The 18,802-nt window shown below is 37.0% G+C and overlaps 1 protein-coding gene across 6 annotated transcripts; it reads left to right on the forward strand.

Annotated features, from left to right (window-relative positions):
* Window positions 1-1,648: 1,648 nt before the first annotated feature.
* LOC139980305 (3-oxoacyl-[acyl-carrier-protein] synthase, mitochondrial-like) lies at window positions 1,649-18,737 on the forward strand. 6 transcript variants are annotated; one of them, XM_071991890.1, is made up of 13 exons: window positions 1,649-1,941; window positions 3,986-4,102; window positions 5,676-5,740; window positions 6,972-7,079; window positions 7,707-7,778; window positions 8,632-8,718; window positions 9,223-9,374; window positions 10,920-11,034; window positions 11,750-11,816; window positions 12,394-12,531; window positions 13,977-14,125; window positions 14,732-14,809; window positions 18,286-18,737. In XM_071991890.1, the coding sequence occupies exons 1-13, from the start codon at window positions 1,797-1,799 to the stop codon at window positions 18,340-18,342; spliced, it is 1,350 nt and encodes a 449-aa protein (XP_071847991.1). In that variant the 5' UTR covers window positions 1,649-1,796; the 3' UTR covers window positions 18,343-18,737. The 6 variants fall into 6 exon arrangements, 3 of the variants coding, with proteins under 3 accessions (XP_071847991.1, XP_071847972.1, XP_071848000.1); XR_011797521.1 differs by having other exon boundaries at window positions 1,653-1,941; window positions 14,732-15,014; XR_011797530.1 differs by having other exon boundaries at window positions 1,653-1,941; window positions 14,732-14,968.
* The last annotated feature ends 65 nt before the right edge of the window (window positions 18,738-18,802 follow it).

Consider the following 18,802-nt stretch of genomic DNA (forward strand, 5'->3'; position numbering starts at 1 on the left):
AAATGACTGAATCAAGGATGTAATGTATATATTTAAATTTAACAGGAAACCCGATTGCGATGCTCCCTAATGCTAAAAATTTGGACGGGTCGGAGATTGATAGGACGGGAAGCGATAGGACGGGGAGCGATAGGACGGGGATCGATTGAACAAAGAGCGATTGGACGTTGAGCGAGTGGACGGGAGAAGCTCTGTGCTCCCTCTGTATACTATGCTCAACGAGGTAAATGAATCATTTACCTCGTTGACTATGCTTTACGTAACATCGTTCAGGCTTAATTGTATAACGTTATTTTCAATTTACTGCGTAGTAGTGTCATTCTTTTTATTTTCTTGACACCAGTTTGTTTTGATACTCCTAACTATAATAAAAGTTAAATACGGGGTACCGTTTCGAGACAAATGTTGGTTATTTCCTTTCTACGTTGTTATTAAAGTTTAACAACTAACATGAACATTGATAGTGATTTTGTTTTTTGTAGGAATGAACATGATCAACCAACACTCTACCGTGCGTTTATCACACGGATAATGCAGGAACGGGAGCTCAACGCTATTGTTGGATGAACTACATACAGTACAGTAACTCTATACGGCTTCGTGCATTACTTGCGCCATACACCCGTTCGTGCATTATCCTGCGATGAAAACACGGTACTGAGACTGTTTTGGCTAACATCTAGTTATTTTAAAATGGTAACATTTGCCCAAACTGTGTTACGTTAACCCGCGGATAGTTGAAATGAGCATGTTTCTCCTGCTTTAAATGAGTTATTTAGTCATGCTCATAATACCTGAGAGGTTTCACGTGACCGTGCATGCTGGTTTATACTCCATACTTGGGTAGTATGCTATAAACATTATGCGAGGGACAGGAGGACCGAGGTGTTTTGGGGCCTTCACAAGCATTATTTAATTATTGTAGAAATTACGGTGGCCCAGATGAGACATGGAATTTTCGAACGTTTCATGTCATATGTATTACCTTCTTTAAACTGTCAAAGTTTTGAGTGTGTGACTTTCTATAGAAGAAAAGAAATAAGATCGCAAATTAGATGTATTGTGTGGTGAATGAAACGAACATTGATCATTTGTTTGCCAAACACTCTTCTGCTAATACAATGGATCCAGTTGAATGATTTAGTACTGCCGTGTAGTAAATCCCTCGTTGACGAGTAACAAATAGAAACCTAGGCTTTGTACTCATTTCCCCCATTTTTCTAAGTGAGCGGAGGTATGTCGGTGCATGTGGTGGGGCAGTAGCCCTCTCTGCCCTCCTGTGTACGTAAGTATATATGTGGTTGTAACGGCACCCCACATTTGGGGTATCAGAAATGTCGATGTTCAAAAGCTGCGAATATTTACCGGACATTCGCTGAAATGTTAACCATATTCAAGTTTTTTTTTTTTTTTCTACCACTCATCCATTTCCTTCCCGTGAAAATTCACCCTGATAGAAAATTAATATGTTGTTGTAAAGTTAGTGGCGCTATTTGTATTTGCCTAAATAATAATTGCCAAGGACATCTCTTTCTCTTTTCAATCAAGTTGGTTTGAAAAACTCACTGTGAAAACAAACTCTCCTATTTGTTTATTTGAAATCTCGCTATGAATATCAGTCATTTAGACGGTTGTAGAAGCGAGATGTGTGAAGTAACTTTAACTCCATCCAAAAAAATTAAACAAATACCGCCATAGCACCCAATGATCGATTACCATTTCTCTGTGACGAAAACTGGACCGAATTTGCTTGATGTGGGGTTTTCGAACTTCAACTCGATCTCGAAGAGAAGAAAATGAAGAAGACCGTAGTCGGGCCTGCATCTATATTTCTCTTCTGTAGCGCGAAAAGAACTTTAAATATTCCATTTAGAAGCCAAGGTAGCTCGAGTGGTATAGTGAGTGAAAGTGGTAGAGTGAGGGTTGGAGTAACAGGAATAGGTAAGTGGATTGTCATATTATCTCAATTATGAAGGTTACAGAGTTGTGCATGTACTAGATTCGCGACTAGGCCTAGCCTACTTAGATTGCTGTGTAGTAATAGCATGGTGTACGGTACTGTAACTTCGCGTGTTCCCTAAATTCGCGTTACTGTGTTATACATATGTAGTTGCACAAATAGTCAAATTGTAACCACTTTCATTCATAATTTCAATATACAAAGCATGAACAAATGCAGCCAAAACAAGGTATCATCAATTTTGTGATCTGAGACACTTTCATGGATTATTCCACAGAGTCAGGGAAATTTTTCCTTGCTTTGAGCAGTTTGACTCCCAACCTTTACAAGTATAAATTTTCTATTTCCCGCGGAATCTGATCAACTAATTGATGAAATCACATAGCTGAATTGAAAGCACTAAGCCACCGAGCAAAGTAAGCTAGATGATAGATCGTGATCGCAGTTATCTTTTAAAATAACTTTAATGCTATTACTAAAGCGAATTTACAGTATAGGCCTACCATCATCTAGTATTTCTACCGGGAATTTACTGTCTTGGATCGAGAATTGGCTTGGTAATAGGAAACAGAGGGTGGTAATTAAAGGCTGTGCTTCTTCTTGGCAGGACGTTACTAGTGGGGTTCCACAATGGTCTGTAGTGGGTCCCTTGTTGTTTGTTGCTATATAAATGACATCGACGGAGATATTTTGTGTATGTACAGCTAAAAAGTTTGCTGATGACACCAAATTGTATTCTGAGGTCTCTTCCAAAAACTATTATAAGAAGTTTCAAATGGATTTGTATCAGGTTTTTTCCCGGTCTCAGGGGTGGCAAATGCTTTTTAATATTGATAAATGCAATGTAATGCACATTGGTAGTACAGTAACCAAAAGTTTATATACAATCTTAACGGTGTGGAGTTACAGTAGGTCTCTGTTGAAAGAGACCTAGGTATCTACATTGACTCATCTCTACAACCTTCTAAACATTGTCTTGAAGCTGCTAAAAGAGGTATATAATAGGGTTTTAGGTATGATCAAGAGGAACTTCAGTTTTCTGAAAGAGGACATCGTAGTTAGGCTTTATAAGCAGTTGATTAGGCCTCATCTGGAGAATGCTGTGCAGGCTTGGAACCCATATTTTGCTAAGGATAAGGAAATACTTGAAAAGGTCCAGGGGAGGGCTACTAGGATGATTAGTTCCTTAAAGAGTGTTCCTTAGTATAGGCGGTGTTCTGTTGAATCTCACCACACTAGAGCTTAGGAGGTTACGTGGGGACTTGATCCAGGTTTTCAAGATTGTGTATGGTTTCGACAATTTATCCTTTACAGACTTTTTCATGTTTGCTAACAGTAGTTGTACCAGAGGTTATTGTCTTAAACTCCATAAGTCACATAGTAGGATTAATATTCAGCATAACTTTTTTTCTAATAGGGTTGTGAATGAGTGGAATGGTTTGCCTGAGAAAGTTTTACTTGCAAGTAGTGTCAATGGGTTTAAGAATGCTTTGGACAAGCACTTTAAGCATTGTAATCGGGTCTGAGTGTTTGTGTCTTCAGTTTTTCTTTTCTCTCTCTATAGGGTCCTTGATGGGGACTTGAGTGTCCCTCCTGATCCTTTTTTTCTACTAAACTAAACTAAACTAGTATTAGTAACCAGACCCTGGAAGTGGAAATCATCACAAAGGATCACAAGGACTTAAATCAAAGCCCCCCCTCCAACACCCCCCCCCCCTTTCAGCACAAGTTTTTATCTGGTATAAGAAGCTTTATGATCTTGGTGGAACTTCGGGGAGAATGTCAGACATCTCTTACCAAACCATGATCAGATGGTCACAGCTAAAAAGATAAAAATGCAGGGTAGTCTGCAATTTACAGTAGGTTAACACTGATAACTTACAGTGTCCAATTACAGTACAAAGTAATCACTTACCTGAATGTTATGATGACCAAACTTGTCAGAACTTGTTCATTTTTTGTTGTTGTCTGAAATCATTATTTTCATACCATCACAGTCTCTTGTGAATAATTTATATCTTCCAGGAGTTGTAACACCATTGGGGATTGGTGTCAGCAATGTATGGTCAAAATTACTTCAAGGCAAGAGTGGCATTGGATTGCTGAGTGGAGAAAAATATGAAGGAATACCAAGTAAAGTAGGTAAGATGTTTGAGGATGAAAGAACTGAACCATTTATTTCGTTTTCATGTCTTTTGTAGGTAGCCAAAACAACTTTGGCAAATCTTTTCACTGGTCACTGAGTTATTAGTATCCTCGATAGTTTGCAAATCGTGTTTAATCAGAATTCATGTCTATAATCAGTATGAAATCATGTTTGTCAATATTTACATTTCTACTCAATGTAAATTTTTCGACAAAAAACGTTTTGTTATCAGTGATGATAATACCGGAGAGAATACCGTAGAGAATACAATGTGGTGTGCCACAAGGCTCTATTCTTGGTCCATTGTTTTTCATCCTTTATATCAATGACATTACCAAAGTTTTTGGTAAAGTTAAAGTTGTTTTGTTTGCTGACGACACAAATATCTTCTTCGTACCACAATCGAGTACTTTATTTCATACTGAAGTATCAACTGAATAAAGACAAGTTCAGGGACTGGTTTGCTGGCAACAAATTATCATTGAATATTGATAAAACAAACTATATAGTTTTTAATACTTCTTACAATTTTACATGGAATGCTGATATAACTATGGGCGGTCAACGACTACAACAAGTCAAAAGCACTAGATTTTTAGGCGTTTATATAGATCATAAACTTAAATGGTGTGAAGACATTACAACTGTCTGTAAAAAAGTTGCAAAAAACACTGGTGTTTTAGCTAAGCTTAAGCATTATCTGCCACAACACATATTAAAGATTCTCTACCAGACATTAGTCCTGCCACATATTACGTATTGTTGTAACATATGGTGTGGTACTAGATATACCAATCTGAATCCCATTTATATTACGCAGAAGAGAGCAGTCCGCCATATAACACATGCCAAACCACGGGACCACACTAATCATTCAAGGTTGTTAAAAACTGATGACATTATTCGGGTTAATCTTGCTACATTTGCTTATAAGGCATGGAATGGACTGTTACCAAATGCTTTTAATGACTACTTAATAAGTAACAGTGATGTTCATCATTACAATACCAGATTTTCAGGCAATGCACATTATAACAGATATAATTCTACAATGGGGATGTTATCACTAAGGGCACGTACAATCAAAACATGGAATTCTCTATCAGACAATATTACAAATAAACCTTCTGCAAAATCATTCAGAAGAAACTTTATTCAAAAAATTATTGCATCTTATTAATTGAACATGTTCATTTTTTCTTATATATTTTGTTTTCTTTTTCCTTTTCTTTACAGGTAGTCCTCTACTTTGTTAAGCCATCTGAAGGTTTTTTAGAGGACTTCCTATCACATTATATATATTCACGTGATGAAATAAAATAAATCAATCAATCAATTAATCAATAATTGTTTTATCAGTATTACCTTAGATCTACATATATGCTCTCAGCAAAATGAGCATGACTAATCCGTTCGATATCATTCATCTGGACAGTAAAATATTTCTGTTCCCAATATTGCTTGGTGTGGTTTATATACGTAATTATTATATTTACATTTTTAATCTGCATTTGTTATTCGATTATATTTAATGTGCTTTTATCAATATTATTTGATGCTTACCAACAGCTGGATTGGTTCCAAGGGGCGAGGGCGACGGCCAGTTTCATGCTCCGAGTCACCTTACGAAAGCTGTGAGTACAGTATGAGTGAAATTGTGTAAAATTTATCCCAATTTAGCCTTTTGTTGAACTGAGATAGTACAATCTTAAGTCACATTTTTTTTTGGGGGGGGGGGGGTTACTAGTAGGTGCCCCCAGTTTAGCTCCTGATATCACCATTTACAATATCAAAACCATCAAATTATCTACTTTTTAAAATATTTATATTCAACCTATACATGTACAGGCATATTTTTTTGGTAGGCAACAACGAAACAAATGTCATTGCAAATAAACTTAGCTATCCAAAAATGTGGCTTTAAATGATAAAGTAACAATGATTGATTGTATCTACAACATATTTATTTACAAACCAGTTTTCTTGAACTTTGGAAAGAGTCTTTCTTACTAAATTTATGAGATAATAGTTTTAATCCAGGCAGATTATTTAAAAAACACAAAAAACTATCAGCTATTAGTGTACAGTAGCCTAGTTACAAGGCTGAAAGTAAGGCTTGGTCAGGGCAAGGCCATTGGGCCTCTTTGTTATAAATTTGGGAGGGCCCCAAGGTCATCAAATAGGGCACCAAGGTCAAACATTGTTTGGTAGTAGGGCACCAAGGCCAAAAACAATTATGTTGCTGGACAGTCAGAGAAACATCAGTATTAGCTTTATGTGATATTATGAATATGAAGCAGAACACATAACACATACTATTGGTTGGTTCAATCATGTTTTAACTCTGCTAACATAATGTAAAAATCACTAAGTATGCAAACATATATATGTGACTCATAGTTTGATATTAACTGATCTTTATCTTGTGGAAGTTTATTTCGTGGACTTCATTTTGTAAAATGGTTTTATTTATCTACTTGGAATTGCATTCAAGTGAAAGGGCACAGCTGCCAAATTACAGCCAAAGAATTTGGGCAAGACAGCCGTTGTGACCTTCCACGATGGGTGCTTTTGTAGGCTATCGTGGAGAAATACAACAGCCTTTGTTTACTTCCAGCACTGAATTATGTATTTGTCCAGTTGTATCTAGCCTTGTTAACATTGCATACAGATAACAACCAGTATTTTAATTGCAACTCTTTGGACCAGGAGACAGCACTCTGCCGAGGTTTTACTACAGAACTTCAAAGTCATAAACTGGGTGACTCTTGAGTGGAGTGGGAATTGGTTATTGTAAAAAAGACAACTGTTTATAAGAAGGATGATGAAGATTCTGAAAATCTCTTGCTTTTACTTATCCTGTAGGAGTTGAAGATAGCAGAAGATGTGACTCAGTTCGCTCTTGTTGCCTCAGAGGAAGCCCTCTGTCAAGCCAAATGGAAACCGACATCAGATCAAGATAAACTGGACACAGTAAGCTATTGATTTTGAGTGAACAAATGTTGAATATGAGAAAGAAAAAGATCAAAATATAAAATAGAAGAAATAAACAATATAAAAGAGAGAAAAAAATAAAAGCACTCAATCTGAGTAGTTCTGCAAACTCTTTAGTTGCTTTTTCTTACCTGTCTTAATTCAATTAAATTAGCCCATCTCTAGGGCAAGCTTTTGACCAGTACTTCGATTGTATGCGATGACCAAATTTCTGTTTGGACAATCACGTAAGCTTTTGAGATCATCAGGTGAAGGACTTGTTGTTTACATCATATACAGATTGCATTGTAAGTAAATACTGTACCTTCAAAATAGTAGATTGGCATCGCCCCATCACCTTGGAGGAACTGAAATTAAACAAAAAATAGTAGTAGGCCGTTGATCCACTCAAAGTTAAATTTTAATGGCCCAAAGCTGGTGTTCTATTCACCAAACCCAGCTCTCCTGCCATATACACCTTGGTTGTTGTTTTTGCTACCTTTTTTGGGCATCAATATTTGTTTGGACCATCAAGAAATACAATAAGAATTTTTTGTCCAAGGGATAACCTGAAAGAATCTTTAAATATCTTGTCCAATTGGTTATAATAATGATTCTGTTTTGTAGGGTATGGCTGTTGGTGTCAGATTACCAGGACTCCAGGAAATTGTTGACACTGGTAGAACACTAGAGACAAAGGTAAGTCATCTGTTTTGTTCCATTTTTCTTAATGAAAAGAAATGATTTTGATTTGCATCAATCTAGAACATGTAGTGAACAACACTTACTGGTCAGTTATACGTTTATGTGTTTAACAAATAAATAAAGAGTCCAGTCACCAGAGGGCAATATTTGTCACTATGTCAAAGTGTATTTGTTGCCAAACTTCAAAGTAGTCTTACCAAGATATCTTTACAAACAAAGTAATACCAATATAACAGGACACGTCTTGTCTTTATATACTCTAAGTAATAACTGCCTCCTAATCCGTTCCAAACCCTATTTAAAGAAAACATGCGCAACACGCACCATTCAAACAAATCATGCACCACACACATCCCAAGCAACACGCACAACCGACACACGCATAAACATTGTTAACACCGTCACACACGCACAGTTGACGCCAACATTAATTCAATCACACATTACAATGTGATAGAACTTGAATGGATCAGCATGTGTAAGGGAACAAGGAAGGATTTGCAGGTTTTTCTTGTGGGAGACATTTTGGTTTGTATAAACTTATAGAACTGCAGTCATTTTTGCAGCATAGCCTGCCAAAAGTTGAGACATTCTCTTGTTCTCTCCCCCACCCCCCTTTATGCCATCCCTGACAATGTCTGTATTTCTTTATAGATTACTGTATCATCATTACCTGTGACAATAAGTTCAGCACATAGTGCAGAAAGAAAAGACTTTATTCTCCTCTTCTCTCTCCATGATACCAATTAGTGTCCCCCATTAAGTCACTGTATCATTACCAGTGACATTAGTTTAAAGAACCAGTGACATCCTTTAATATAACCTTTTGTTTTCCATTTGTCTACAGGGGTACCGCAAAGTCAGTCCTTTCTTTGTGCCAAGGATCTTACCTAATCTCACAGCTGGACACATTGGCATCAGGTATGGCTTCCAGGTAAGAGTGATGTACACAGAGAAAGGAAGGAATCAGAAGGGGACAATCAAATAATCCCTTCTGCTGTGCTCTCCCATGTGGTTATTTGGCCTCTTTCCTATTCAGATCTATAAAGAATCCATGCTTGAGATGTATCGAATGTCTCCCTTCATTAAATCTTCTGTTTTCGTTTAGAAAAAATAAGACATGTATTACTTGTTGCCAATTTTTGCTATAATACAAAATCGACAGGTAGAGGTTGTACCCATCGCCCTTACCTCTCCACGATGGTACTACTCCTCTCCCTCCTCAACAGGGCCCCTTCCCCACCAGATTACTATGTAAACTATATATCTCATAGATCTGTTATGTACACATCTGTCATGACCTATATGAGAACTCTTGCCCCTCTACATAACGTAGCTGCTCCTTCCATGCACCCCCACCAGGTGAGACCCATCTGCTAACACCACTGGTAGTATCTGGAAGTTTTCTCTAACTGTTTTTTTATTCCTTTATTCATAGGGACCTAACCACTGTGTGTCGACTGCATGCACCACAGGCTGTCACGCAGTTGGTGATGCCATGAGGTTTATCCGTAATGGTGATGCCAAAGTCATGGTAGCAGGAGGAGCGGAGGCCTGCATATGTCCGGTAGCGATGGCAGGCTTTTCAAGGTATTAAGAAATGCAAGTGATTGTTTTTTTCCTCAAGACTAGTATCAGACTTTTCTTCTTCTGTATCTGTCAAAAGGAAGAAAACAAAATCTAACAGATAGAAATGTGAAGATGGCAAAACATCTTTTTCTTTGCTGAAACCTGTTAAATAGTTATATCTTCACAAGTGATCTGTTTTACCAACAAATTTTATCCTTAACTATTCATAAATATTGTAACTCCAACGAGCCGTCCCTGAAAAACCCATCATCGCCTACAGACGACCACGCAACCTACGAGACCTTCTTGTACGTGCTGCTGTTCCACCTCTAACTTCTAACCCCACACCCATTCAGCATGGTACCTTCAAATGTGATCGTACTTCGAGATGCATCGTCTGCAGCCACCACATTGTTGAATCCAATTCCATCACCAGCCACAGCATGCAACTCACACACAAGACTAAGGGTCACATCACTTGCACTACCACCAATGTCATCTATCTGATCTCTTGTAGAGTTTGCGGCATCCAGTATGTTGGCGAAACCAAAACCACCCTCAAGAAGCGATTCTATGGTCACAGATCCACAGTCAACACCATGAAGACTGAGACCCCAGTTGGAGAACATTTTAACCTTCCCAACCATACCATTAACGACATGTCCCTACAGGGGATTGAATCCTTAGGTAGCCGTCCTGACCTAGTACGTATCAGCAGAGAGAGGCTCTGGATGCAACGCCTTCGTACCATTCAACCTCATGGGCTGAACATTCAGGAAGGACATGACTAACTTTCCTCTGTTCCCTACTCCTTCTCCCCTTTCTCCCTCCCCCCCTTTCACTCTTCCTCTCACAGCTCTCTTCCCCTCCATTCTTCTTCACACCTTTCTGTCTTTGTCCCTCTCCAGTTTATTCCTTACCCTGTGCCTTTAATCCTCTCTTTGTCCCTCCACAGTTTATCTCCTTCCTCTCCTCTTCTCCTGTTGCGTTCTACTTATAATCCCCTTTCATCCATCTCATTGTGTTCACCGTGCTCTTTAACCTGTCTGTATTCTGTGCGTGTTTTTGTCCCCTCTGTTACTGTAACTTGTCATTTAGCCTCTGAAGAAGATCCTGCTAGGATCGAAACGTCAGGCCAACTTACTTTTACACATAAATATTGTTATTATTTTGTCAGAAAAAAAATGACTAAGTGAAAGTGTTACATGATAATAACAATGTATTCATGTCATGGTTAAGGATCAAATAATAATTTATTATTTATCACAGTTTTGTCTGTGTGGCATGCCTTAGCAAATGTTTCAGCTAGACAATAACTGTCTTTATATTCTCAGAAGTAAATGCTGATATAAGGAAACAGATTCGATGGAATTTATGAATATACTTGTTGTGCCCATATGTTAGGATGTTATAGTAATCTTCTACAGTAAACTATATTTAACAGCTCTTTGGATGATTAACATATAAAAACATGTGACAGCAAAGAATACAAATGTGCTGCCCTCTGAGTAGACATTTAGGATCCTTGGTCAAAAACTTTGATCCCTTATCATTTATATTTCCCAGGGCACGTGCTCTCAGCACCAAGTATAATGACAGACCACAAGAATCTTCCAGACCTTTTGATGCAAGGAGAGATGGTTTTGTGATGGCTGAAGGGGCAGCAGTTCTCACATTAGAGGTTTGGTCTGCTAAGGTTAATCTGATCAATCAAAAATAGACATATTTAGATGGTTACAATTGTCAGTCAACAATTTGCCTGTTGAAATATGGATTTATTTTAGCTACTAGTAGTATGTGTGTCTGCAAGATCAAGGGTAGGGACAGTTTATAGTGGGGGTGGGGGTGGGGGAGCGGAGGATGGATGTTGCTTAGTGGCAGGATTCCATGATCGATTAGATCAAAGTATTGTTTACTTGTACAAGGCACTTTAGCTCAATTGCCTCTTAGCAACCAGGTGTATAAACAGGGACTTATGTATATAGCTTGTGTATATAGTTGTGTGCACTGGATTGTGGCTGCATCCTTTGGGATACTCTATAAAGGACCCATAGATGTGGTGCTGTGTAATGCTCAGACAGCAACGTGCTGAATTGTTCACAGCTTGTGTGTCTTGGTTTGACAGTTTAACCATTGAAAGTTATTTGACAGACCTGTCAACCCCTAAATTTGTAAATCTGGAGAGATTTGAAAAGACAAAACCCAGGGGGTTGGTACCTGAAACCAGGAGATTTTACAAACTATTGTAAAGCCCAGTAAGACTCTGAGTGTTGGAATGTCAGGTATAGGAAAGCCATTGATACAAATAAACAATCAATTTGTAAACTTTAAATTGATAATTTCCTTTCTTATCTGACTCTTTAAAGCTAACATTTGTCATGTTTTCTCTCACTTAGGAGTGGAATCATGCGGAGAGTAGAGGGGCAAACATTCTAGCAGAGATACTCGGCTGCGGTCTTTCAGGTGAGGTTGAACAACATTTGTAGCAATAAAAGGAATCTTGTTAGAATAATAGATGATAACAAAGTGCTGTGAATCAAACAGAATAAACAAGGACAATGGGATATTTTGCTAGAAACATAAAAAAATCAAAATCACAAGGGAGTCTAATATCAACAAAGCTTTAGTTTCTCAAAAGACTCATCTACAACTTTGCCATTTTTTGTACAAAAGAATTTTACTGGTTCCTTTTTTCTATTGGAATATTTACAAATTTATTTGATGGTCACATGTATATTAATTTATTGCACAATTATTGTTATATGTGTTTTCTTGTTTCTTTTGAGAACTAAAGTACTCATTTTCAGTATTCTCCCTGTAAAAGTCTAGTTTGATATATGCAGATGCTGGAAATTCAATGCTAATGGTACCAGTAAATAAAGGACCATATTTCATGTTCTACATTGGTTTACCACTTACAACTTTACATTTAATGTAAACAAATGAGTTAACCTATGATACATTGTCCTGTGAAGTCTAGTTACTACTGTCCCAAGCTCTGCTAGTTTTGTAAATTAAACTTTTTCCCATCCAATGACAGGTGATGCCAGTCACATGACCGCCCCTAGGGGAGATGGATTCGGTGCACGACGATGCATGAAGGCTGCCATGAGGGATGCACGTGTCAGAGTCGAGGATGTTGGATATGTTAATGCTCATGCAACTTCAACACCTCTAGGTAAGGTGAAAGTATTGTAACATTCAGGTAGTGGGTTTGACACCCAATGAAACAGCAGTTACATTCCAGTTTGATGTTTACCATTTAAAGGGAGTAGTCATTAATAAATGTCAAATATATTAGAAATGTTGAAGTAAGTTTAAAATTCATTGCAATTGTTAACATCAAGATCTGATCACATCACAAAGATGGAGGGGGGATGGGGTTATTGGGTTGGAGAGAATCACAGCACTGAGTTAGGGTAGTTTGGTTGGAAAGAGAGTTGTGCCCTTTATTTGATCAAATTTCCTGTTTGCTTGCTGCAAGTAGTAGTTCTTCCCTCCTGTCCTGCCCTCCAAACTGTTTACTGCTTTAACCAGTGGCTGCACTTGGTGAATGGATTTCTTAATATTTTGAAGTACTCCATTAAATTTAACAGATTTGAGAAGTCCAATTCATTTCCTGGAAAATTTGCTAGTACTCTAATGAGAGACTAAGTTTTTTATGCACCCAATGGGGCAATGATTGGTTATAGAGTTTGAAACATTAACTGTATATTTATTGCTCCCGATGGTACCGTAATAAGTTGTCATACATTTTTAAGGGACATTTTACATTTGCAGATTAATTTTTGGTGATTTTGTGAATTACCAGATGAGAAAGATTATAACTCTGGATACTAAACAAATTGACCAGAACATGTTCATTAACAATTACATTCAGATTTATATCTCATATTATTGTACAGAAAAAAAACAACATAACATACGGCACAGTAATAAAATAACATAGTATGAAAATAGTGATTCTGTTAATAAGGCTAGTGACCATAGAACCAAAAAAAAAATAGTGAAGAATGATAAGAATCTCAATTCAACAAAAGATATTTACAAAATATAAGGAAAGAAAAAAACAGGACAGAGAATAAGCTGAAAAGTAATAAAAAGGAAATAAGAAATAAGAAAGGGATAGAACGCAATCAGCAAAAGAACAAATTCACAAGAGATGGCCAGGAAGAAGAGTAGCTCACAAATAATTGCTTAAAATTTTAACCCAATGAACCCAAATGACTGTTGATCTCTTCTAAAAGAATGAGGTATCCGAGCAGATTTAACAGAAGGAGAAAGTGGCTGCCACATGGTAATTGTTGAGGTGTAATTTGCCATGCTGATTATTTGTGACAGGTAACTGTCAAAATATGGTACAAATGGGTATGATCAGTACCAGATTATGCAATGGGAAGATCAGATCAGTGCTTAAGGCCCCCCAAATTCAAGGGGCTTGAAAGGTGAAGCATCCCCCTGAGGTCACAGACTGCTGTGAACACTGCCAAGAAAGACTTCTAGTTTTGGGTTGTGCATTCACACTTTAATGGGGATGTGGAAAGAATATGGTGCTGAAGGATCACCAGAGGTTGTTAATGTGGCACTGGGTGATAAACAAGTATTTCATCACTTCTCCTACAGGCGATGAAATTGAGAATCAGGCAATCAAGTCTGTCTTTGGTTCCCATGCCAACAACCTGGCTGTGTCTTCCACCAAAGGAGCGACGGGTCATCTGTTAGGTGCTGCTGGAGCATTAGAAGCAATATTCACTGTACTAGCATGTCAACATGTAAGTGATAATAAGCTTAATTATCTTCCGTGTTAAAATATAATTTAAATCTACACTTCTAATTGAGCATCGATTGCTGGTTGGAGTGTTAGCTCAGTGGTTAGCGCCGGTGCCTTTCAATCATAAGATCCTGAGTTCGAGTCACTCAAAGATTAATTTATGTCGTCCAGTTACAGAGTTGTTGACAATTGACAATTCATAATCATGGACATTAAATATGAATGTAAGAGACTGACTTCGGTCAGCTTGCGGATGGCTTCTTCGCGAGTTCCTGCTTGGCGGAGGATCTAAACTACATACATACATACATACATACATACATACATACATACATACATACATACATACATACATACATACATACATACATACATACATACATACATACATACATACATACATACATACATACATACATACATACATACATACATACATACATACATACATACATACATACATACATACATACATACATACATACACCCATACATACATACATACATACATACATAATCTTTAGTACCACTGTGAAGTTATTTAAACTATTTCTACTCCTCCCTAAAGTATTTTTTTATTTTCATCTCCAATTTTCCTCTCTTCCAGGGTCAGCTGCCTCCAACAATTAATCTAGAAGAGACAGACGATGAATTTGATCTGAATTATGTGCCTAATAAATCTCAGGTTTGGCTGGGAGATGGTAGACAGATTGGACTCACAAACTCTTTTGGGTTTGGCGGTACCAATGCCTCTTTATGCATTGGAAGCGTCAGATGACAGTGGTCTATGATTGTTCATGTCTTTGATGGACAAGGGAAAGAACAGACGAAGGCAATTTAAGATGTTAATTCTTGATCTGTCGTGATGAAATATCGATGTTCGATGAAAAGTAATATCCAATTAAAGGAATGATTACAGCTATGACTATTTAAATTTTATTAATATGAGATTTAAAGAAGTCAAATGGGAAGATGACTGATGATATCACCCTTTGATATGTCAAATTTACCACTTTTTACGTTTTTGTTATCAAATTTACAAACCAGTTAAAGCAGAATTTTTGGATGTTCTTGTAGTCTCACTTAGCATCTGCTTATTCATGAATATAATTGTGCATGCATATGTTAAAATTGTTGTTTTGACATGTATAAGGCCTTTAAATTTGAATTGTTCAAAGTGTACTTTGTGATGTTGTGTAAGTGCAACATTTTACATATAATCCTGTGTCTTAAACAGTGTTTCATATTCGGTCGCTACTGCAGCAATATTAAAGGCTTTACTATGCATTGAGCTGCATATCATTGTCAGACATATTACATATATAGTTACCTTTCCAGTCCTTACTCCTGAATTGAACAGCATATTAGGCTAGTTAAGGTTAGTAGAAAAAGGATCAGGAGGGACACTTAAGTCCCCATCAAGAACCCTATAAGAGAGAAAAAACACAGAAAACACAAACACTTAGACCCGATTACAATGCTTAAAGTGCTTGTCCAAAAGTTTTCTTTAATCCATTTTTACTTCTTGCAAGTACAACTTTCTCAGGCAAACCGTTCCACTCATTCACAACCCTATTAGAAAAAAAAGTTATGCTGAATATTAATTCTACTTTGTAACTTTTGGAGTTAACGTCAATGACCTTTGGTACAACTACTATTAGCAAACATGAAAAAGTCAGTGAAGGATAAATTGTCAAACCATACAAAATGTAGGAAACTGTGTTAATAACTGATGGAGGAGAGATGTGTAGGTTTGAGTGAATATACCATATGCCGAATGTCTACTTAGAAATTACATTAAAACACCGTGATGACATTCGTATCAACTGGTTACATTGAACTTTTTTTCTAATAAGCTTTATGCTCTATTGAAGTTTTTTTAGACGAGAAGAACACAATGAATGTGATTGAGAGAGAGAGCAAGAGAATAAAATGTCATTTTGGTTTTTTGTTGTTGTTCATGTCTATGTTACTGGAATGCTATTTTCCATTAATTAATGCCTATTAAGTGTCCAGTGTCCTGGAACTTTTTCACATCCAGGACAATTTGAAGGTGAAATAATCTGAGACAAATTGCGCTAAAACAGAATTGATGGTAATTGCAACATATTTACATTCACAAGGGCAGGGCTATGATTTTATATTTAAATCCGTAAAAATATCAAACCTACACCATTACGATAAGAATGATCCATCCTTTGACACATTGGTGTGAATTCGACGGAGATATTTTGTGTAAAGCTAAGAAGTTTGCTGATGACACTAAATTGTATTCTGAGGTCTCTTCCAAAAGCTACAGTATTATGAGAAGTTTCAAATGGATTTGGATCAGGTTTTTTCCTGGTCTCAGGGGTGGCAAATGCTTTTTAATATTGATAAATGTAAGGTAATGCACATTGGAAGTAGTAACCAAAAGTTTACATACAATCTTAATGGTGTGGATTTAGAGGAGGTCTCTGTTGAAAGAGACCTAGGTATCTACATTGACTCATCTCTGCAACCTTCTAAACATTGTCTTGAAGCTGCTAAAAGAGGTAATAGGGTTTTGGGTATGATCAAGAGGAACTTCAGTTTTCTGAAAGAGGACATCGTAGTTAGGCTTTATAAGCAGTTGGTTAGGCCTCATCTGGAGTATGCTGTGCAGGCTTGGAACCCTTACTTTGCTAAGGATAAGGAAGTACTTGAAAATGTCCAGAAGAGGGCTACTAGGATGATTAGTTCCTTAAAGAGGGTTCCTTATTATAGGCGGTTACAACTGCTGAATCTCACCACACTGGAGCTTAGGAGGTTACGTGGGGACTTGATCCAGGTTTTCAAGATTGTGTATGGTTTCAACAATTTATCCTTTACTGACTTTTTCATGTTGGCAAACAATAGTTGTACAAGAGGTCATTGTCTTAAACTTCAAAAGTCGCATAGTAGGATTAATATTCGGCATAACTTTTTTTCTAATAGGGTTGTGAATGAGTGGAATAGTTTGCCTGAGAAAGTTGTACTTGCAAGTAGTGTCAATGGGTTTAAGAATGCTTTGGACAAGCACTTTAAGCATTGTAATCGGGTCTGAGTGTTTGTGTCTTCAGTTTTTTCCCTCTCCTATAGGGTCCTTGATGGGGACTTAAGTGTCCCTCCTGATTCTTTTTTCTACTAAACTAAACTAAACTAAATTTGAGATTTTACACTCACACACTGCTGATCCAGTTCCAAGCTATTCACTGTTAAAATATGCTAAACCTCCGATATGTTCCTTTAAAGGCTAACTTGATGATGTTATCAGCTCTTCTAGAACAGGCTTTAATGTTAAGTTTTGTTAACCCATTGCTTTACATAAATTCTCACTCAACCAAAGCATGTTCCTTTAACTTGATATTAAAACAACAACACCCTTGCACCCATTGAAAGAAAATTAAACACCATCTTTCTATCCAAAAGTTGACAAATTTGTACTACCACTGTAAACATGTCATTTGAGACAGGTAAATATCTTTTTGTGATTTTGTGCTGGATCTGAGGAACTCAGCTAAATGGATAAAGTATTAGACTAAATAGTCTTGTCACTCTAAACCGATGAACCTCGGCAAATTAATGGGTCGTTCCCGTACAAATTAAAAGTGGCATAAAAAATCTAGCCTGGTCTGATAGCACTGTTTTTCAACCATTCACAACAAATTAACTGAGGTTTGTTAAACATTGTTTCTAAAGTCATCTTTTTTATGAATTTTTCCTTCATGTCTTTCCATTGTAATATAGCTTGTAAATCTATTGCAATCAAAAACTTTAACCTTTTTTTTTACATTTTATAATAATACTCTGTAACTACTGTAGTTGATACAACAATACTAGACATTTCACTAGTAGATGGGTTATAAATAATAATAATAAAAAAATTGACATTTCTGACATTACATAAGTTAGGGAAATCATTAAATGTTCTTAGATCTCTGTCTGTGGCTCTGACTCCCTCCCACCAAGAAAGTGTTAATCCCCCACCCCCTCCTATCACCAAAAGCAATCCGTTTTCGCCCTTAAAATTACTGGCTATCGTTGACTCATTCGAGTCTTCAAATGTAACATGCATGATCTACACTTTATGCAGAGTTCTTACGTCTACATGGCTTGTGTATTCCTATCTAGTAATTTTCTTTCATACTCTTTTATGGACAGAACCACCTATGGTGTCCACCATGGAACAGCTCACCGAGAGACCTCCAGAAGACTTAAATTTGGAAGAGACTTGGGAAGATGACGAAACATCAGACAGAGACAATAAATTGGAATCCCAAGCCCCTGTAGCCGATTCAGATCCCTACTCTAGTCTCATTATGGACATGAAAGCCTCCATCTCACCTCCGAGTTAAGTACAGTCTAACTCTTACCAGATCAGGAAAGGCTTACCAGACGATAACCTCCTGAAGGCAGAAGAAGACAGAAAAGTTTGTTCCAATTCTGGTAGCGACGTGCCGAACGCTTCATCGATCCAAAATGACAAGCTGATGGAAGTTTCCACCGAAGGGTTTAGAAATAGGACTAAAGTTGAAGAAGAATCGGAAAGTGATTCGATATATATATATATATATATATATATATATATATATATATATATATATATATATATATATCGAATATATATATATATATATATATATATATCGAATATATATATATATATATCGAATATATA

Source organism: Apostichopus japonicus, chromosome 2 (genome assembly GCF_037975245.1).
Source record: "Apostichopus japonicus isolate 1M-3 chromosome 2, ASM3797524v1, whole genome shotgun sequence".
Classification (NCBI taxonomy): domain Eukaryota; kingdom Metazoa; phylum Echinodermata; class Holothuroidea; order Aspidochirotida; family Stichopodidae; genus Apostichopus; species Apostichopus japonicus.

What these genes read in the sequence shown, in the direction of transcription:
- LOC139980305 (XM_071991871.1), top strand. Translation starts at nt 1,797, where the DNA reads ATGAAGAAGACCGTAGTCGGGCCTGCATCTATATTTCTCTTCTGTAGC. An exon ending in GGTTGGAGTAACAGGAATAG is followed by an intron (nt 1,942 to 3,985) that starts GTAAGTGGATTG and finishes TATATCTTCCAG; the next exon opens with GAGTTGTAACACCATTGGGG. An exon ending in CTGTACTAGCATGTCAACAT is followed by an intron (nt 14,126 to 14,731) that starts GTAAGTGATAAT and finishes CCTCTCTTCCAG; the next exon opens with GGTCAGCTGCCTCCAACAAT.